The sequence below is a fragment of the Harpia harpyja genome, chromosome 10 (assembly GCF_026419915.1).
Source record: "Harpia harpyja isolate bHarHar1 chromosome 10, bHarHar1 primary haplotype, whole genome shotgun sequence".
Classification (NCBI taxonomy): Eukaryota; Metazoa; Chordata; class Aves; order Accipitriformes; family Accipitridae; genus Harpia; species Harpia harpyja.
Genome location: NC_068949.1, coordinates 30,063,465 through 30,085,759, shown reverse-complemented (window position 1 = coordinate 30,085,759; position 22,295 = coordinate 30,063,465). Strand labels below are relative to the sequence as shown.

Sequence of the window (22,295 nt, the reverse complement as noted above, 5' to 3'; positions counted from 1 at the left end):
GCAAAAAAAGAAGCGGTGGGAAGTGCTGCCACTGACTTTTGTCTGGCAGGGATCCCTCACCGCTTCTCTCTCCGGCACCATTTCCCCCTCGGGGGAACATAGAAACTGAAAGGGGTGTCAGTGAGAGCAAGCAAAGGAGGAGTGGCACGGAAGGGACAATGCCGCTTGGAGGTACCTATGGGGGCTTAAGCTAGCAATAGCGGGGGGGCCCTTCTCCCACTGCCGCCCACCCCGGCCGTGGGCGGGCTCGAACCCGCGGCCCCGCGGCGCGGCGCCCCCGCAGTCCTCGGCCGTCCGCGAGGCTGCACGGAGGCGGCCGCCGCGCTCCGTCCTCCGCCCGCCGCCGCGGAGGGGCCGCGGCCCCGGCTGCAGGTAAGGCGCGCTGGCCCTCGGGGAACGCGGCACCCTCCCCGCTGGGAGCCTGTCCCCAGCACTGCTCCCTTCCTGGGGGTAGTACTCTTGCCTTCCCTTCTCATTCCTCCACCTCCGGTCAATTGTTTTCGAAAACCGTTAGTTTTCCCTCTCTGAGGTACGATTAAGATGCATTCTGCTGGATTAAAATATCACAGAATAACTCAAATTGCCATTAATGAAATAAATCAAATCTGAGAAGCAAGTTCACCCCCCAAAAGCCTGCAAAAACTTGTCTTTAAAGGGAACGGCATGTGGAAAAACTTCTCCCAGAAAGATAATTGAAGAGTCACCTTCCATTTTTTCCCCCAGCTCCCTATCAAATCTGCACATCTCACCTCAAACACGTATGTAGATTGACAGTGTGCCAGTACTTAAAAAGGTGTACAATATTTGAATGAAAATAGATCATATTGATTAAACCTGTTGTTGGGCATCAAGTCACGATGAAAGGAAATATTTGAATTAAATGAAATTATTTTATTTCTCCAGCAGGCTTTTTTTCCAATTATAAAAAAAATACCTGCCTATATACATAATTTCAATGTCTATTCAAACTTTATAAATGGGGTTCTTAAAGGTTGTTCTTCGTCACGACACAACTCCAGGTAATTCTAATGACTGTCATAGAATAAAGCTAAAGCAGTATGTAAAGAAAAGGAAGATCCTCAGTCACACACTTACCACATGGGAAGATTAGTTAAATATGTATTACTGAAAAAAAATCTGAAATACATGTTTTATTGAAAAATGCCACATACTTTCAAAGCCCCTCTTGTGATTTCCTCTTAGACTGAATTCCTGCTAACTTTGAGCTTAGTTCCACAGCTCAGTCAGAATAACTCCTCTGAATTCAGCCTTGGCAGGTACAAAAGTGTGCGGCTGAGCCCAGGACACTGAACTTTGACAACATTCACATTTTTGTGCGGCTGTAAAATTAAAAGCATTTCTTCCTGTGGTTGTCACTTGCCAATATATGTGTTTCTACTGAGTAATTTTAATTACATTAATTCATGCCAGTTCATTTCAAATGCAAAAGCTTCCTGGATTGTAAAAAAAAACCTAAACTGCTTTGAAAGCTGATTTTCTCCTTCCTAGTCTTTCATCCTGTTGCACTGCTCAGAATGGTTAGTTTGTAAATCTCTTGGTTACAGGACACTCACCAATTTAGCAAGGAATTACAGACCTTAGACTCAAACTGACAAGTAGTTGGTGACTAAGTGTCTCAAGAAAAATAATACTTTCTCTGGAGGTTTACATGCATGCATAAGAACAGTTAAACCAGGAAAAATCCATGGTTCAAATTCATAATTTGCATGGAAAACAAGGCATCACTGGGGTATATTCCCTCCCTTCTTTCCCTTCCCCCACTAAACAAACAAGCCTTTGCAATTGCAAACAAAATTGATTGCAAACCAAGGGGCTGATTCTGTCATAAATCTGAGGCACACTGCAAAACATTTGAGGAGAGAAGATGGATATGATTAAGCCTAATCTGCTACTGCAGGGCTCTTATTTTTCTCTCACAGCCTTGGGCATGTGTTCAGTGATATATAGCGAGATGTCCCTCATTCTCCCATGCCAGAGGCTGCATGGAGGGAAGCTGCAGGCAGATTAGTTGGGTCCTGGATAGTTTCTACAACATGAGAATGCTTGAGCAAAGCTCATGGACATCAGGGTCTATGTGGGGAGACTCTCCTCCAGGTTAAGAGCTAGAAGATTGTAGCTCTGTTAACTTTCATAAGGAACAACAATTGAAGCTGGCATGAGAAAAATGTGATTTCACTTGTCTTTTCAAATCAAGTTGTTACTTTCTTAATCTGAACCAACACATTCTGTCCAACTTCCTGGATTTTCAAGTATTTATATCAGTCATATCTATTTTGATAGTGCCCAAACAAAACTGTGGCTCCATTTTGCTTTTGGCTATAGAAACAAGTTAGCCTGGTCTGAGTAACTAGTGAAGTACAGTATCGATGCTGCAGGAGCGCTGTATCTGCTTTCAACCTACACTTGTGGGTGCCCTTTAGAAACCTGGTGACCTAAAGTGCTCACCCAGGCAGCTGTCAGATCTCAGCTGGGAGGTGGGAGACCACCCAGCCACCTGGGTTAGCCACATGAAAGGTGTTTGCTCCTTCCTGCAAAGTCAAAACCTTTATTAAAGTGCCTTTGAGGTTTCATTCATCATTTGCAACCTCTGAAGGTTGCCTACCTCTTTGACTGGACTCAAAACACACTCATTCTTTAAACTGCATAAAACCTGAGCACCTCTCTGCTCTTTGCTGCTCTGGTGTAGCCACATGGGTGGGCTGCGACTTGTGACTGTCACAGACTAGTGTGTAGAAGGTGATCCCTGACTGTCTGTGGGATTGGGTGTGGGAGGACCTTGCAGTGTTGATGTGCACCTTAAAAAGCCAGAAAAGGTGTCAGATTTGAGAGACATGTAGTTTGGTACAAGAGGCCTCTTAAACACTTGCAGATGTATGTAGAAGTTCAACTGCACAGATAGCAGAACTGGCCTGTACAGAGCAAAAGATTTAAGTAAAAAAATTCAACCATTAACAAGCCCACAAACTTCTGATTAACTTGGATAATTACAAATGGCAGTAATCTTCAACCATGACTCAAACACCACTGGTCTGCTGGACTTTTGAGGGTCAGCTATCTAAAAGCATATTTAGGAACAAGATGGAGATAAGTTACTTAATCCACTGCCTTTTTTACTAGAAAATAGACTGTGAGACACACTTTCTATAGATTTTTCAATAGATATGAGCAGAGCTTGTAATGAGTGCTATATTTAAGCAGTCACATGAACACATTCATTTATTAAAACATTCTGTGAATGTTTATTACTACATCAATTTCTATACACTGTTGAAACAGTACACTGGTTGGAAGTAGGACATCTGATACTTGTTCCATGAAGGTAACTCCTAGAATTGTATTGCCATCCTAAACACCCAGTTGTTTTCCTGGAAAATGAATTTCAGATTTGTAACATTAACAACATTTCTGCCAGTTAACTTATTTCCCAGCTAACCCAAGATACATACTAACCTATTTAAAATGCACAGAGTGAAAACAACAACAGATAAACATGCAAAATAATCCTATTATAGGTTATGTAAGTTACTCTAAGGCTTTGATGTTTATGAAATTGATAGTGCAGATAACTTGGTGAGAAATACAGACCTCAATCTAGAACAGCAAATGTCTAATAATTAGACAGTATTCACATACTTAATACTCTATTAGCAGCATACTGCTAGTCCTTACTGCATTTGTGTAGTATCCTTTCACTGATGCAAACAAAAAAAATTTAAAATGGCTGCAACAATGGATTTCTTTGACCTAGCTTATGACCTTCCAGGGTATTTTGAGGATATTGAATTTATATGTTAACTTGTATATTATTCAGGATATTGAAATATGTCACAGAGTTGCTGCTGATACAGTCTGAAACCTTGCCATGCTAATTTATTTATTTATTTAAATAAACAAACTTGTTTGTCATACAGATTTATTCAGGATCATTTTAAAGACTCTCATACAATGCCCGATACATATATAAGTATGTTTAATTGTGAAGTTTTGCTTACAGCTCATTTTGCTACACTAGAGAAGCAGATTTTAATTTCTGGTGAACTTTAAATTCATTCTACTTATTTTAACAATATGACTTTCTGCTGTTGAACAATATCTTTGACAAAAACAGCTTAGAGCACAACACTAGAGAAAGGTGTTGTACAGATTGGAGCAACTTCCCAAGTGTTTTGGTGAGAAAGTGAAATTTTCAGCTACTATTTGTATTACCTGGCAGATGCGACAACTGTATTGATCAGAACATCAGAGCATAACTAGAATCCAGTATTTCACTTTAAACTATTGCTAGATATATCAACAGTAGAAAGTTAACACCCATCCAATTGCTAACATAGCAGTCACCACAGATGGCCCCTGTACTGCCTGTCTCTGCAAAGAAAACACGACAAGACAGCTACTTTCCATGGACCAAGTAAATCTAACTTTGCTTACTTGCCCAAGGAGACTTTGCATGGTTTACGTCCGTGCTAGGCAAGATCAGATGTGCCTAGGGTTTAGAAACAAGCTAGCTGGTACGCCAAGAGCCAGCTTGGCAGCCAAGTAAGAGGGTGCCCCTTCTAATAGGATGCAGACGCATGGATTGGTCCACTTTCATCAGTCAGTTCCCCAGTTAGACCCGGAGTTTTGCTGCTGCTGGGTTTTGTTCCTTCTTTCTAATTTGCCCCATGAAAAAAAAATCTCTTCCTACATTTCACTCAAGCTGCAGTCTGCAGTATTAACTGATCTTAACATGAAAAATAATCTTAATATGTGAAAATTTTGCATTTTCTTCTCTTTCATGATCTATTTTAGAGAGACTTAAAAAGTATCATAAAACTGGGCCTATTATAGACATGCATCCAGATTAATACAAAGACGGCATGTCACTTTATTCCACAAAGTGCTACCTGTCAGTGACTACTGTCAATCAGTTGTGTGCAGTTGGCTTTTCCAAATTATGAGCAAAAGTTACTCACTGTCCCTTTATTTTCACTTGTTGCTTGTGCACAGCTGAAGGGAGATAAAAAAATTATTTCCTATGCAACTTGGAAATAAGAAGAGTAAGGAAGACTGCCCAGAAGAACTGGAGAAGCCAATGAAGATGGCAATATAGTGTCAGGTGCCAATTTGCTAAAAGCAAGGGCAGGCATGAAGAATGAATAAAGAATCTGGAACTCACAGTGGCATTCTGGGGCCATATCCCATAGGAGTTTTTCCTTTTTATCTCTCTGCCCCTCTACTTCTGAATCTTATCTTGTGACTGCCTTCCATATATCCACTCCCTTTCTCCCACCGAGTCTTCAGTATTTTCAGCTTTCCGTCATTTTCCCTCCAGTTGGTTCATATTGATCTGACAACCAGAGGATGGAGTAAAGAATATATATAGACTCATTGGCTATGCTGCAGTTGTAGTGGACAAGGCAAGTAGGACCATGGAGAAGAAGGGAGGTAGTTATACTTTGGCACTCTGGCTGAATCCCTCCTGAATTTCTAGCTGCTTTTCAGTCAAGCACTTAAAGGCACTGTCATTCAACAGTTTGGATTCAGCAGTCAAATGCAACTGCAATGCTAATTCTGCTTACACTATCTATAAAACCACTACTGACTTTTTATTTTAAGGCAATTCTACATGAAGTTTTAGATGCCTGCAACAGCAGCCATGGGAATTCAGGCATATGGTCGCTACCATATGACAGTGTCTTTAATAATTTTTTAGTCTTTTCCACATGTCCACTTGTGAATAAGATACTTCAGTATAACAGGCATTTCATGCTTTGATTCATTCACACAAAATTCACTTCCAGTGACATTTTAAGATACTGCTACTACCTCTGCCAGCTCTCTGCCTCATCCCATTTCAGTCCTGGAGGTTTGTGAAACTTGCATAATTCACTTTTCCCTCTCATACTGAAGATAATAAATACAAAATTCCCAGGAGAAATGCCAAAACATTAGATACTATTTTACAGTACTAATCTGATCTGATTCAAAGTAGAAAGTGTTGTTGTCTCATCATATGGGAAACTGGGGCAGATATTTGTTACCTTCATCTCAGTTACTTAATGATACGTTTAGAACATGAAGATGTGTCAATATATGCACAATAATTTGGACAGCACGTAGTCTGTCTGGTAAAACTAAATGGCTCAATATTCAATGCAGACAACAGGTTGTGTATATTTTTCTAGGCTCTGGGAAAGAGGAAAATATTATGAGTCCTGCTGAACTAGTTTTAAATACCAGTAGTTAATAAGGTCTACGTATGCAGGAAGGAATCCTACTGTGGGTGTATAGCATTTGATAAAGAAATGCATGACAGAGGAAAGGTCCAGATGTGCAAACACGCCAAGAGGCAGGCTTTTCAATGGAACAAACCAGCTCAGTAAGGCCCATAAAAAAGGCCAGCAGAGAAAATGTGTGTGTGCATGCAAGCGTGTATGCACATGCAGCAGTAATTTATATATGCAGCTTAAGTATTATCTGTGAAACTGCTTAAGACTTCCATAGCTACCCAATTCTATTTCTTGGCTGGCATGCAGTGTCCCTTTGCAGTGATGGGCTGCCAGCTGACAAGGCAATTAGATCTCTTGATTAGTATTTCTTATACAGATATAAAAGATCCTCTCCTTCCTGGTATTTCCATGCTCTCACTTCCCAAGCATACAAAATAAATCCCTGTACCATAGAACAGATTTGACCTTTTATGTATTAAAGACTAAAATTCTCCACACCATCCCCCCATAAAATTGCTAAATTGGTTGTTGGTTAAGGTCTGAAGGTAAACCAGTTGCTTTAGAAAGAGATTAGTAATCAACCCATTCATTTTGATCTTCAGTACTGTAAAAACTAAAACCAAATAAGTACAGAAATATCCATAGGTTTCCTTAATCTGTTTATAAAGGATCTTCAGACACATTAGGAGCTCATAGTAGCAATTCAAAAGCTAAATATAAAAGAAGCTTTATGAAGTACTTATAAAGTCAGTAAGAGGTTTTCTGGGAAACCAGAAAGATAATACTTATTTTTAGCATATTTTCCTGTGAGATAAAGATAGTAAATGTAGAATGTGTCCATCCAACCCCAAAATGAGATATGCAAAAGAGATCCCACGATATGCACCAGGAGTGTTACAGAATCAACATTTAGAGAACAATGTTCTGACAACACCATCTGCTCATTTGTGCTGTATCTTCCTATTACAGGCTCTCTTAATGTCTCATGCATGATTTTCTATGGAAGTCAGTAGGAGTATATGATTTATTTTGACATTAATATTTACCAGGCCGGTGTATGCTTAAAGTATCCAAGATGCTGAGAATTTTTGGTTGTTTAAAAAGCCATTGAAATGGCTTTCATTTTTCTTTGGAGACATTAACAACTTATTTTGTCACTTCACCAGTTACATACAAGTCAGATACCATTCACACTGCATTAATTTAAGTAAATACCACTGGTGTTGCTTTTACTAGAGGTATAGACTGAAAGAAAAATTGCTTTGGGGTAAAAAAAGTTTGCTAGCCTTTTGCTTTGGTCACTAAAGGATTGTGAAACAAAGCTTCAAGTTGTGAAGCTTCAAATTCTTTACTGTTAATAATTTATTGTGAAATTAAAGTGAAAGAGACTCCTGCAAATTCATTCTGAACATTGAAAATAGTATTGTCTGATAGTCCCTTCCTAAAACCTACAACAGATATTTCATTTGTATTTATTAACATTTAACAGTTGTCTTGCAGATTCTGGGTAGGGATTCCTGTCATGTAGGTTTTTTTTTTTAAGTTTTGAAGCAAGTCTTACAAATAAGATTTCAGTGCTTTGATGAAATATAGCAAAAGCTTGCACAGTCCATGAATTTCAAATCTGTTGCATGACTGCATTAAACTATTGATTGATACTCTCTTCATCCAGAAATGGATTACAGAGATGACAGATTACTTGAAATAACCATTATGGATGTGAATCACACTGACAAAAGCAAAGAAATCCCATTCAGAAGAAAACATCTTGCCTCAGCCAAACATTTTGATGAATGTGGATGGTTATATAGGATTATTTATATACAGTCACAGGGTCTTTTTTTAATAGCTGGAGGTAGAAACATATAATTTCAATTTTCCTCATTAACAAAAAGCTTACCAAAGATATCATAGAGCAAGCAGAGATGTTGCTCTTAAACAGCTCTGTGCTCTAAGACGGGGTAGTGTATTTTACATTCAGAGGAATGCACTGATATGCCATGGGTGCACTCATTTACAAGCGTGAATAGCAGAGACAAAACTCAGTGTTTGATTTTCCTGCACATGCTCACATTATTTTTCAAAACAATTACTTTTCCTAATATTTAAAGGACAGATGCAAAAATGAAACAGGTGTAGTATACTGGAATGGAACTTCTATTGGTAAGTTAAATTATTGCTGACACCATGTCTTTTTTGAAGTTTTGAGGTTTTTTTATTGTTGTAGGTATTTACAAATACATTTATAGCAGCACCTATTCAAGATACAATATCTTCAGTGTTGAAAACCTTGTGAAGTTTGTATATTTGAAATGCAAATGTGTTGTAAAACATTACCTCTGCACTTTTTTTTTTTTTTAGGAACTGCAAGAACTTTTGAAACCACACCTGACAATGTGCAGTCTTAAATGCTGCAGTCTCAGAGCCCTTTTTCTATTGATGCTGTGTAGGTAAGAAATATTTTCTAAGAATATTATTTCTTCAATGTATAATAATATCATTTGGTTTATAATCCATTTACTTATAATTAGAAATATATCTGACCAGGTAACAAAGCCAAATCTACTTGACAGTTGAATCTTGCCTTTTACAAAGATTAACCAACCTGGATATTAATAACAGAAATACAGGACTGAACTCCTTCACAAATCATCTCAGCTGCCTTGACTGAGTTACAGTTTTAACTGAGAAGTCTGATGGGAGGGAAAAAAGAAAGGAATTTAACTTAAGCGAATAATCCTTCAAACGAAGGATTATTGTGAAGAGAGATTGAATATCATATCAGATGCTTAGCAAATTTAGAAGGGCACATGGTCCTTGCCTGGAGCGTAGTACCTTGCCCAAGGACAGAAGCACACAGTCCACCTAGATGTACTATAAGCTTGAGGTAGTAAAGTCATCATTGTGCATTCATTACTAAAGGAGACTGTCTTAAAAAGAATTACCTGGTTAAAACATTGTCTTCCTATTCTCTGTTGATGAAATCGTGAAGTCTTTCAGAAAGCCGAGTTGTGTTAAGCTGGAAAGTGAAACTGATCCCTTCTATGTACAAGTAATCCTGCTAACACTGCAGTTGCCATAGCAAAAAACTTAAGATAGAAATGGAGCACTTAAAATATATTCCTTCTGCAAAAATGGGGAAAAAATTATTCTTTAAGTAATTCTAATAAGAAAATGCACGCATGGACAGGTTAAACATTGCCACTACCACCTTTAACCAAAATACTTAAAGTGTCTTAGCAAATTCTCTGTACAGAATTGCCTAACCTATTTGGTCTCCCAGTAAATTCCTCAAGATAAGATTCTGCCTGAGCTTTTGTTCAAGTGGGTGTGCAAACACATGTTTAGATAAAGCCTCCGCTTGGTTGTGAGGGCAGGTGGAACAGTCCCCTGAAAGAGAGTTTAAAATATTTATCTCCACCACCTTCTCCAGTGCTATAAAGAGATCTTTGTCCAGAACACACACCTGCTCTAATTCCACCTTCCTTCCTTGTCAGCTGTGACTCGCCACACTCTATAATCACCAGATGATTCATAGCTTTGCAGTAATAAAACACTGCTAAGAGACCAACAAAATTTCAGAAGCACCTAAGTAACAAGGAGGCAAAATTCCCTGAGATGTTCAGCCTGTAGTATATAATTGCCTTCATTATTATCAGGTAGACCTTGTGAATCCTCTCTTACAGCTTCACATGGCTAAGAGTATCCAGAAGCACAGACAGTTAATTCATGTATAGTATCCATGGGAGTTATGTACATGTACAGCACCTGGACACAAGTGCACAGCATTGAGCTGATCCTATCATGTTGTACCCAAATCCAAACATGGGCTGAGAAGCAGCTCTGCCCCTTGGCTAACTCACAGCCTAGATGATGAGCTTAGGTACTCAAAATGCCTTTTCCAGTACACAAATCAGGGAGATTGGTGAAAGTGCTGTTTAAAACAAAAACTATCCGGCTTCACACTGAAAGAAAGAAATATTTCTAAGCAATATCCAAGGACTGAAGCAAGGGCCAGGATTGCTCCCAAAGTGGTCCCTTAGATATCCCACTTGTATAAGCTCTGGCTAGTGCATGAAGAGGGTTTCCTCTACTGAGTACTTTATTATCAAAAAATTCCATCAAAAAACAAAACTAGCCCCCCCCCCCCCCCCTTAAGTTTAGAGTCAGCCAGAGCTTCATCTTTCCTATGGTATACAGAGGACACGATCTGTCACAATGCACATGCTAACAGTGTCACACCAGGCCATCAGACACCACCTTACCTTCTAGTCCTCCCTTTCTGATTGACATCTCTTAACTTCACTTTCAGCACTTGACATCAAATTACATTATGATCACATCATAGACACACATAATAAAATCTACATCCAGGGCGTTGCCTGGATAGTCACTTTCCCAGAAATGTTTTAAGAGTAGAAGTGAAAAAATTGAGGCAAATTTATCAGAGTAATCAGTAGAATTTACGCTTCAAATCATTATCAGGAATCAGCTTAAGTAAATAGATACTATTTGATCCCAAGAAAGGCTCCCATTTATTTCCAGAAGGGTGTTTTCAAATTAAAGAATGCTAGCCTGTGTTTATAGGGTCAGAAATGCAGAAAATTCTGTGGGTTGTTTTTTTGGGTTTTTTTTTTGTTTTGTTTTGGCTGAGTTTAAGAGCACTTGCATTATGTATTTGTTCCTGTATCTGGTAAGTGATAATGTAATGCTACTGCTTCAGCCTCACCAATTAACCAAAACCCTGTGACAGTACTGGCTGTTTTGAAGCAGAGAATTAATCAGTGTTATAGGTGATTCTGCTGCAGTTTATCTACAAAGACCATACAAAAGCTTGTATCCTTGAGCACATCAGGTATGAAACCAGAAGTACCACCTTTGTTTGCACCTAGAAACCCTTCACCTGTCAGTGGATTGCCTGAAAAAAGCTTTTTTTTCCCCCCAGCTTTTCCTGAGGGGGGTGTTTCAAAAGCTTGCTCAGACTGTGTTTGGCATTTTGTTTCTCCCTTCTCTCAGTTCTAAATTGTTTCTGCCTCTTTCATGGTACATAACTTCTGACAAAAAATAGCCAGGAAAAATATTCCCATACATGTGTCTAGACTGTACTTTTGTTTTAAGCAGTGATATGTACTACTGTTCAGGGCAGATGTTCCCTTTTCCCCCTCTGGTTACCCAATTGTGTTAAAACGCTAACTTGAAAGTATCTTAAATAACAAGAGTTGTTATACCTTCCAAGTTTAGCCTAGCCTGTAAAAATACTAAGTTTGAGCCATAAGAATAACTAAGGAAATTAAATAATTATAATTCAGCTTTTATAAAAGCAAGCATGGGTCATTGAACCTGAAGAGTTTAAAACATGTATTATATGTTGACAGCCCAGAACAGAGAGATCTTCCTGGCTGTCAAATAAATATATATTCAGTTTTCTCTTTTAAAAGCCTGTTCTCTCCCCTCAGTGGCTGGAACAGCTGTTTCAAGGCAATTCCATACTTCGATGCATGCCAATGTATTTCAAATACATTAAGAAAATGGAGGAACTAAAACATAGGCAGCTAGTTAAATATAACAACTTAAATTCTGGGTAAAAGAGAAGCTTAGATGCAGATGTACATGCATAGGGGGAACAAATCTCAGCTTTTACTTTTATCCTTCATGATCCCTGCATAAGGCTACATGACAGAATAGAGGAATGTGTGCAGCTGTGAGCACACTCTTGCTTAGTGATGAATGGGGCACATGAATTTAAGAGCACTTTAAAGTAACAGAGCATCCTCCCTTAAAACATAGATAAACAAAACCACTTAAGGCATGTAACATCTGTAGGTTCCTTGCCTTTCAACACTTGCAGACTGCTTCTGAGTATCCCCAAAGTTACCGGGATGGTAACACCACACACTCACCTTTAGGAGGCATCAAGTTCCTCGCATACATTGGCTCACTAGATAGGACTTCTCAAAGATTGTATGGCAAAATAGCACACAAGGGACAGTGCCCCATTAATTCACAGCCTCAATTACTGCACAACAGCTTTCCCATGCCAATAGTTCTTACTTAACCATAAAAATCAAAGACATGAGGCTACACATCATGTATTAATGAGGGAAATCAAGAATTGCCTCAAAGGGCACTACAGGTGATTTAAGGAAAGGACTTCTATAAAATAATGCCAAATATTTAAGATATATTTCAGAAAATAGCTGTCAATGATAACACAGCAGACCACTCTGCAATTGCATACTGATCAGCAGAATAATATTATACCCTTGCAGTGGAAGAGGGAAAAGTTTTCCTTTATTGTTTCACAATATGTGAAAGTTATTCAAGAACAATCCAGTAAAGCTGTGAAACTAAACTCATGCAGCTCACTGAAAACTTAGCTAAAATTATATGTAAATTACATAAGCAGAAATATCTATTGCAAGTACAGTATTTAAGAAATGAACTAAATTCAAGTACATTTCCAATTCCAACACTTTTGTGCAACATAAAGCTGGCCTTTTTATTTATATTCACATGTCAACTCAACGTGACTGTGCTTGTTTCTTTAGGACACAACTTACAGGAGAAACATTCCTTATTTCAATGCTGGCATTACTCAAGACCACACTTAACATTAAGTAAAGTAATAACATAGATCTCTAGCAATAAAGAAATAAAAACGAGGGGCAAAATAAGGGAAATAAATAGGATCATTCAAGTATCTAAGCTATATGAGCTACAAGACTGCTAATGAAAAACAGCTACTTATGAGGGAATAAGATCTGGCGAACAGAAAAATTACACAGCAATAGCAGCACTTCAAGCGAGCGGACATCACATCTAAAACCACAGTGTGATTTGGCCATGTGCATTAAGTGAGATCATCTTAGCATTTAAGTTTTGCCAATCTAAGATACTAGATTATTCCTAGTGGATGAAAACCACAGTTTCCTGACAGAACAGCTCAAGCTCTCTCAGAAACATAGTAAAATTAAAATCAAAGGAGCAAGGTTTGGAAAGCTATAGGAGGCCCAGAAATATCATTAGGAAGGGCGAGCAGAGTTTTCAGAAGCAGCTTCTGGGAGAAGTGGGGAAGAAAAATAAAATCAGCAAGGACTTGGCAAGACTAAGAAAGACCACAAAACACTGGTGCTCCCTTAGCCCTCAATTTGTACTTACCTCCTTCTCCCCAGGGCTGAGCTGCTACAGCTCTTTTACCTGGTGTAGGAGAGCTAAGGGATAGAGCTGGTCACTCTTAACAACCAGTCAGTTCTGGTGTGGGGGATAAGAAACTTAGAGGCCCTCTCCTGGTGAATATATAGGTGGCTGCTCTCCATCAGCAGAGATAATGCCTCTGCTTGCAGCCAGCTGGGCTTCCTTGAGTCGATCAATTATCTGCTTCTCACTTTTGTAATTAAAGAAAAGTCATACCCCCACTTTTCTCAAATCATTGGCAACGAGCAGTCAGTCCCACTTGTGTTTTGATTTATGAAGAGCACAGCCTGAATCTGTGATGACTGAGCCCACCCTGCTCGTGCTGTTGGGGTGCTCACCTTAGGGGTTATGCAGAAATTAAGAGTAAAACTATGATATCTTTTGCTATGGGACTGGTACTTGCAGTGTAACAGCCCTTAATGGCCCCAGGTGTCCCTCCCACAGCTGCTAACCATCAAGACATATAAAAGGTGAAGTGGAGTATATAAAAATGAATCCTAATGTGGTCTGAGTAAAGAATTGTAATTCAGGTATGTGTTTTCCCTAGTCCCTTCACTCATTCTCCCAATGAGGCTATTGTAGGGACCCCCAGGGCAAAAATGGGCGATTATGATTGCTTATTAATATTTGATTTCTATGGATCATATTTGTAGCTGTTTCTGAACAAAGGAGGGGTTTACATTCTCATTATACTTCACTGATTTTGCCCAACAGGAGTATTTCTGTAACCTGGTGAAAAATTATGTTGTAAAAACAGTATTTTAAAGGTGTTTTTATGTACTAACCTCTGATGCTGGTTTCTGTCTCTCTCCAGGAGCTAAACTGAATGTATTTCATTATGTAAAAAGTAGCTTAATTTAAAATGCTGAAATAAACAATCAATACCCCCCCCCCCCATTACTAGATTATAACAATAGCACCCTATTTACAGAGAAAGTTATTAAAGAAGACTGAACTGTTTTTTCAGGTGAGGTGTTAAGAAATGATAGACTTTAAAGAAACAACAGACTTTAAGATACAAAAGTGTTTTTTTTTTAATAAGACTAATACAGATTATAAAATCTGATATTTTTCTAGAATGTTATTTTTTACAGTGCTGTGAAATGCAAACATAAATGTTTCATGATATGTTATCTGGTGGACAGTAATCATCAGCAACCTTTAAACTAATACAGCATTTTCCTGGAATGTCATCTCTGCTGTAATTGATGATGTTCTTTTAAAACATCCTCACTTTTTTCATTTTTTTAGGTCGATGCAAATTCCTGAAGCTGAAGCAAAAGGTGAAATTCTACCTCCAACTATACAAAAAATAATAAAAGGTTACAACAAGTATCTACGTCCATTTTTTGATAGTAAGTAGAAAAGCTGTTTTAATAAGATTGAGCCATAACATAATGTAGTGTCTGAAACTCAGCAATGAGAGCAAATGTTTTTTCACTGTACTTTTTTTTCTCCAATGCTTGACAGTGACTGATCCGATTATACATGATATACTATGATATAATAAGATAGAGCATAATAGTTTTTGTGGCCCAAGGTGAAACTTATATATTCCAGGCATTCACAGGCAAAGCTTCCAGACTCTGTTAGAAACTTGGCTATCGATGTTCACGCGTCCTCAGTGGAATAAACTGTAATACCTTACCTATTTAAATGCATAACTTCCTAAATAATAACTACAAAAAATTTTGATTAAAGATAAGAAAGCTTTATTTGTCAAACTGGTCATAAAAGCACAGGCAAATCTTGATACTATACCAAGTATTATGTGCATCTACTATAAGATTGCAAGAGAATTATTTGATAAATGCTTCTTGTCTTGGCTCTTAAAGGCCACTGAACTGGCTCACTGCAGAACTGTGAGGCAAAATGAATATAAAATGTCAGTTCCCTGTGTCAGAAGGCCACGGTCACCAGGTTGGAAGACCCACATAGTTTACTGTACCAAGGCTGATTTTACTGCCCTGCAGTTCAGTCAGCGTTAGGTACCTGAAATCTCAGTGACAAACATCTTCCTTGCTTGAATCAGGCTATTGCATGTATCAGAAATACTGAAGAGTCATGAGGTGGGGTGAAGATCTCTGCCTGGAGTAACTGCAGAACTCTGAAAAAAACCTCTGCATGTTGAAAGGATACTCAGTACTGCGTGGCTGTCAGAAGATAAACTTGCAGAGTGAATGCTAGGCAATAGTTCTTAAGTTAAATATTCGGAAAGGTTAGAGGTTTCAAATGAAGACTCTTATATCCCTTTATATCCTGCTTAAAAATGATTGACTAATTATTTTTCAGACCCTACTGTTTCCTCTTGCCATCCAAATACTTGGTGAGACTATCAGCCTGTTCAATAAGGGCATTCCACACCATGTGCAATTTCTGAATCAATTTCATAAAAATATTAACATAAATCTGTATTTTAGCTTTAGGAGAAATGGAAAACTATTTAATCTGTTTGGTTTTATTGTAATTGTCTCAGCTGCTGATACTACTGCTAAAAGTATTTACATGGCCTAAGAAGATTTTCAGCAAAATAAAAGTAATGCTAATAAATGAACTAACCCCTTATCATTGGAGATGATGCATAATGGAAAATACATATTTAGTGGCCATTAATATATTTCATTCATTACTTAGTGCCAACATATCTCTAGTCCTAGCATTATCAGGATGGATGTGCTTTGGTAGACAGCAAACAGAATTGCATTGCAAAATCCTATGATAGTAAAGACCAACAGTAAAGCACTTCTTTAAGTTATGAATCGACCTTTCCTGGTGTGGGCCAATTTTTTTTCTCAGCTGCTGTAATGCAGCAAGGCTATAGCTCTTTTTCTGCCTGGGAACTTTGTTCAGGGGGATGCTAAGGACTTTCTGTCTTTGCCTGGAAATCTCATAGGAGCTCAAGCACAGATCAAATCTATGTCATATACAGAGCCAGTCTAACACTTCCAGACACTGCCAGCATCACTGCATATGCTCACCATAGCTCAAGCACGCAAACACTGTGTCTCAAGTTTTTGATGTATCTATATTAGCCCTACTGCTGAAGGAATGGGGTGAGACTCTGAAAAATACGTTTTATTGATGTCATTTCTAAATGCAGCGTTGGTGGTTTTGTGAGAAATGACTTTTTTGTGGGATTAATTTAGGTTGGGATGACTGAGGAAGTATTCATCCTGATTTTTGGACCTGTAGCTTTTTGCAAGATTATTTGGGATCTTTTTCCATGTGATAGAGGCATGTATGCCTGGGGTGGGGGGTGGTATCTGCCCAGCCCTGATGACTCTCTGTTACTGGCAAGGTGGGCTGCATCTTGGATGAGATTCAGGTCCAGGAGAAGCTATTGCTTTTTCTCAGAAGCAGAGCTAGTAAACCACCTAAATTCTCAGCTTAAAAAAATCGGTGGATTATACTGATCTGTGTGACCACAACTATCCTAGCTTTGTTCCATGTAATATTTTCCTTATTTCTATGGATATTACCTGCCTGCAGCTGGTGTACCTTGTATCTGTTCTTTGTGAGAAAGATTTCAGTATAACTGGCTTTACTCAGAATTATATCAATGGCTACAGCACACCTGCTAAATAGTTGATGAAGCCAAAGTATTAATTTAGTCATTTATACCTCTTCTGTGACTTGCTTTTACCCTCCTTATCCCCCCAAATTAATTTCTTTGGTATGATATTTGTGTGTTAATAATAAGAGACTGATGAATCAAAAATGGAACATAAGATCAAAGTTCTGTTTAGACTTGAGTAGGCTAATGAACAAATGCATGATAAGAACATAAACTGCGGTATTCTGGTACTAGTGGAGATTATCAGCTACTATAAAAGCCTGCACAGTTCTAATTGTGCCAACCTATTGGTGCTGATTTACTCTAAAACATTTACTCTAGAGAAGGATGTATATGTGTATTAATCCCAAGATCTATGTTTGCTGTCGGAAGTGCAGGAAGGGATTCACATAAAATGCGAACCTAGTATGTGTATGTTAATATGCAGAAATATAAAAAAAATAATATCCTACGGTCAGCCTCTTTAAGACACTTGTCTCCCCCCCTGCCCCTTTTATTTTTTTTTTTTTGGCCAAGATTTCTTTGCTTTCAAAAGTGTGCAGATTTCTGTTTGTGTGGTCAGTTAGATATGCACGAAGAAATTTGTCATAAAACTAGATGGTATTTGTTGGCATCTACAGTGCTTTGAGCTTAATGTTAGCTAGTCAAAATGGAACACTGAAATGTGATTTTTATCAAGTGTGAGAGGGGCAGAGGTCAGCTTGAATTTTAGTGTAATGTAATTCAAAGTCATTTCAGAGTTATTTGTCCTTGAAATTTTTCTTCAGGCAGGAAATGGGGATTTTTGATGATGCTTGCTGCCAAGATACAATCATACTATTACAAAATCAGTGACACTGAATTCCTTAACATTTAGCAAAATGGTTTTTTAGTCCCCAAAAGAAAGCAATAGATATAAACAAATGGTCATAAAATGAAGGTTCCTTTTTCCTAAAGCCAGGAGAAGCAGAAATATTTACTAGTCAAGGAAATTTTACGGCAGCTCCTAAGTTCTTAGTTTAATAAGCCCTCCATTTGCCTATTTGTTTGTTTTTGGTTCTTGTAATGGGACTGGTAGATGACTGGAAATTACTTAAGTGGATACAACTCAGCTAGTGTTATTAACGAGGTGTCCTAGTTTCAGCTGGGATAGAGTTAATTGTCTTCCTAGTAGCTGGTACGGTGCTATGTTTTGAGTTCAGTATGTGAAGAATGTTGATAACACTGATGTTTTCAGTTGTTGCTACGTAGCATTTAGACTAAAGTCAAGGATTTTTCAGCTTCTCATGCCCAGCCAGCGAGAAAGCTGGAGGGGCACAAGAAGCTGGCACAGGACACAGCCAGGGCAGCTGACCCAAACTGGCCAGCGGGGTATTCCATACCATGTGATGCCACATCTAGTGTATAAACTGGGGGGAGTGGGGGCGGGGAATTGCCGCTCGGGGACTAGCTGGGTGTCAGTCGGTGGGTGGTGAGCAACTGCACTGTGCATCATTTGTACATTCCAATCCTTTCATTATTGCTGTTGTCATTTTATTAGTGTTATCATTATCATTATTAGTTTCTCCTTTTCTGTTCTATTAAACCGTTCTTATCTCAACCCACGGGTTTTGCTGCTTTTTTCCTGATTTTCTCCCCCATCCCACTGGGTGGGGGGGAAGTGAGTGAGCGGCTGCATGGTGCTTAGTTGCTGGCTGGGGTTAAATCACGACACGAGGGGATTATGAAAGTATTTTTCATTTGAATCCAATGGCTGTGCATAACAACATAAAAATTGTCTTCTCCTCTCCTTGTATGGATTGGAACTAATAGATTTCTAGATTTTAAGCCTGGATTAATCTCACCTTACTTTAGTCATCTCCTCCCCCACAGGTCACCCCTCCAGAGCCTTGTACCCAAACACTGCCACTTGTGACCAACACAGACTGTCATTCCAATCACTAGTTAGATTAATTGAAGACAGTCTTAATATGGCAAAGGTTTGCAGACAAGTAAAATTGAATGTTTTATGTTTGTCTATGGTGGGTGGCACATACCAGTTATCAAATTATGGGGGTACTTTTACACAGTGTTTAGTACAGAGGAATCCCACCTGGACTGGTTACTTCGCTCTGCCCTCATCTAAATGTTACTATTAAGAATGTTCTCTTTCCTTAACTATAGCATTTTAATGTCCCTCTTTGAGCTGGTTCATCAAGCAAGTCTTAGTAAACTGAACAGATAGACCCAGGAAGTTCCATTAGTGAACTAAAAAATTACCTAATCTAGAATGATTAGCCATTCTTTGGACTGGAATATGAAATACTCCTACACTAGTGTTAGTAGATAGTACCCCTTAATGTAATAATATGCATCTTAGACTTTCAGATAATGCGAAAGTCTTCCACAGAAAAGCTGACATAAGAGATTTAAAAATGCACAGTTATTTCCCTTAAATGTGCTACATAACCCCGGCACTTTATCTCAGCAATACAAGCTGATTTCAACACCAGGTTTTCTGCTGAAACTGTGTGGACCAATTTTATAACTTTAGGTGCTGTGCCAAATCTCTCTGAATTAATAGCAATTCCTGCTGACTTCAGTGAGCCTTGGATCAGGTTCATAGAGCTGTTAAGGGATGCATAAAATCTTGTAAATAATTTTATACAAATAGATTTTGTTCTGTGATTGAATGTGATAATTTAAGTGTTCTAATTAAAAAGAGAGAGACTAGGAAAAGGTCATAGCTAAGTACATTTGCATATGGAAGCTGCTTTCAAGTGGTATAGAGAAGTGTCATGCTTAAATCAGTTATTCTAAACCACATCTAAAAGATTATTTTCCTTAGCTTTGTAATGAGTAATACATTTCATGGCCTTAAGGTTTGAAATCAAGAAAGCAAATTAAATCGAGTCTAACCTTCTGTGGACATCATATTTTTTTTTTCCCAAATGTTCTTTATATTAAGTTCTATGAGTTTAATTAGATAAAGGCATTTTAGTCCTCAGAAGTTTACAGTTTACCCCTAAAAGAGACCAGGAGATATCAGAATGTTAGCCATGTCTAAGAGCCTTTGATTTAGTGAGACAAGTTCACAGGGTACATGAGAAAGAAATACCAAATAATCATCATCTAAAGACTATTTTATATACCAATTAGCCAACATCTAATCCTTCTGAGAAAGGCAAAAAGCCCAGAATATGTATGGCCAGTTGTATATTGGAAAAAAAAAATCTTTTGAATCCCTACTGAATCCTTAAAATTGTGATTGAATAAATCAATGACTTGATGCAAAACTGTAAACTTCAGCATACAGATAGTAATATAGATTTTCCTTCCTTTCCCATGGAAATAAGAGACACTGTGAGACTGCCATTGCCACCAAACCCAGCTTCCTGCATGCAGGACAGTTTTGTGTTTCTCCCCACCCCTCGGCCCCCGCCCTCAAATGCTGAGTTCTAGACACCCTGAATGATGAACAGTGATTAAGTTCAGTTAGAAAAAAAAAATTATTTGAGATTTCATGTTGTCTCTAGCTTCCATAAACTGGGATCTTGCTTTGTTTTGTCAGAGAATGTGTACAACTTGCTACTAGATACGTTTTCCATGCACTTACTGACATTGGGCAGGACACCTTTCTGCCTTTTCTTTGAGGAGGTGAGCAAATGCTGTTCCTTAATTTTTACATTACAAGCTTTGATAAAGCTTCCAGAGTTTTTTGTCTTTTTGGAATATTTCTCTCTCTCAATTGAACTCTGTCTGCTGTTTGCACACATATATATAATTTTTTTTTTCCAAATGTGGAAAACAAATCTTGTCACTGTAATCTCATAACAGTCTTGCCAATGCAGTCTAGATTGCAAGATAACTTAATTCTGTGTGTTGCTCCCTGTTGCAATAGTGCTTCTGCCAAAGCATAATATGGAAAGATCATGTTGAAATGATTATCTGTGACAACCTCTAAATCCTTCTCAAAGGCACTGCTTGCCAAGATAGTTTCCCATCCTGTACATACTGCCTGCATTATTTGTCCTCACATTAATTGCTTGCATTTGCCTGTATTAAAATATGTTTTTCTGACAAATGATGTAACAAGCTGTTATTATGGTCCCCACCAATTTTTGTCTAGTCCACAAACTGTACTAGTGAAGCTACATCACTGTAAAGATCATTGATGCAAACAAACAGGATTGAAGCTGATTCTTGCTAGAAATGGGTCTTTCTTCTGATGTCTTTGTATCAAAGATTACAGTTGAGATCTGTCAGAAGGCCTATCTTAATCTGTCCAGCCTCCTCATGTAACATATATTTATTAAGAAAGATGTCTTGTGGTGGGAAGTTAAATGCACCAAAAAAATCCAAGTGTAATGTATCACTTTTTATCTAAAAGCCCCATAATACTCTAAAATAAAGCAAGATGTCTTGTGGTGGGAAGTTAAATGCACCAAAAAAATCCAAGTGTAATGTATCGCTTTTTATCTAAAAGCCCCATAATACTCTAAAATAAAGCAAAGTTGGCCATCAGGCAGACAAAAACAGTTTTTCATAAAACTATAATAAATTATTCTAGTGATACTTTTCCTTCCAATTCTGTTAGAGTTGCATAGTATTTTACCCAGTATTGTTGCAAGGACGAGGTGTTCTTTCAAAAAGCCATACTTTTTGAGATATTTCTGAATGTCAGAATTATTTTAAGTTTTCTTAAACTAAATGAAAAAAGCTAGTACTAACAGCTCAGCACTGGCAGTTCCTGATAGTGCCGATTGACTTTAGTAGGTCTTCAGAGTTACAAATACATATGTGACACAGTGGTGGCTTACTTTGTTGGTACAAAGTTTAACGGACTGTGATTGTTGCAGTGATCCAAACTTAATTTTTAGGTATGCTATCTGCCACTCTTCTGGCTGCTTTCCCATATGGGATTACTGTGAATATCTGTAAAGTACATAAAGTAACAGTCTTTGTACATAAATTTAAGTAGAAGTTAAAATGTATGTTAGATTGTGCCCCCATTGCTGTAACAAGGCGCACCCTTTGGCATTTCTTTGCTATGTTTTGAAGATTCCCTTCATTGATGCAGGACAGAGTGACTTTAGTTTTCTTCTGAAGATCGGTAGACGACTTCTGAAGTTGTTGCTATACAGGCAATTCCTGCCAAACATAAGGAAATGTAGGAACTGACTGCCTCATCTGGTCTACCGCCCTGTTTTTGGCCCTGTCAACAGGAGCTCTTTCAGAGGAAGTTCAGGGGAAACCCTGGTGGATAATTACGGGAAGACTCATTCTGCTATTAATACTTTGCTTACTTAGTAAGGCACCATAAATTGTATTTAGCCTCA

The 22,295-nt window shown here is 38.2% G+C and overlaps 1 protein-coding gene across 3 annotated transcripts in view; it reads left to right on the top strand.

Annotated features, from left to right (window-relative positions):
- Positions 1–182: 182 nt before the first annotated feature.
- Positions 183–22,295, top strand: part of LOC128147433 (gamma-aminobutyric acid receptor subunit pi-like) — a 51,510-nt gene continuing 29,397 nt past the window's right edge. For 2 of the 3 annotated variants that reach the window (XM_052799987.1, XM_052799986.1), the window contains exons 1-3: positions 185–372; positions 8,592–8,680; positions 14,676–14,779. In XM_052799987.1, coding sequence (XP_052655947.1) covers positions 8,625–8,680; positions 14,676–14,779 — 160 coding nt within the window. In that variant the 5' untranslated portion in view covers positions 185–372; positions 8,592–8,624. Of the gene's footprint in view, positions 373–8,591; positions 8,681–14,675; positions 14,780–22,295 lie in introns of all 3 variants that reach the window. The other variant, XM_052799988.1, reaches the window with a different exon arrangement.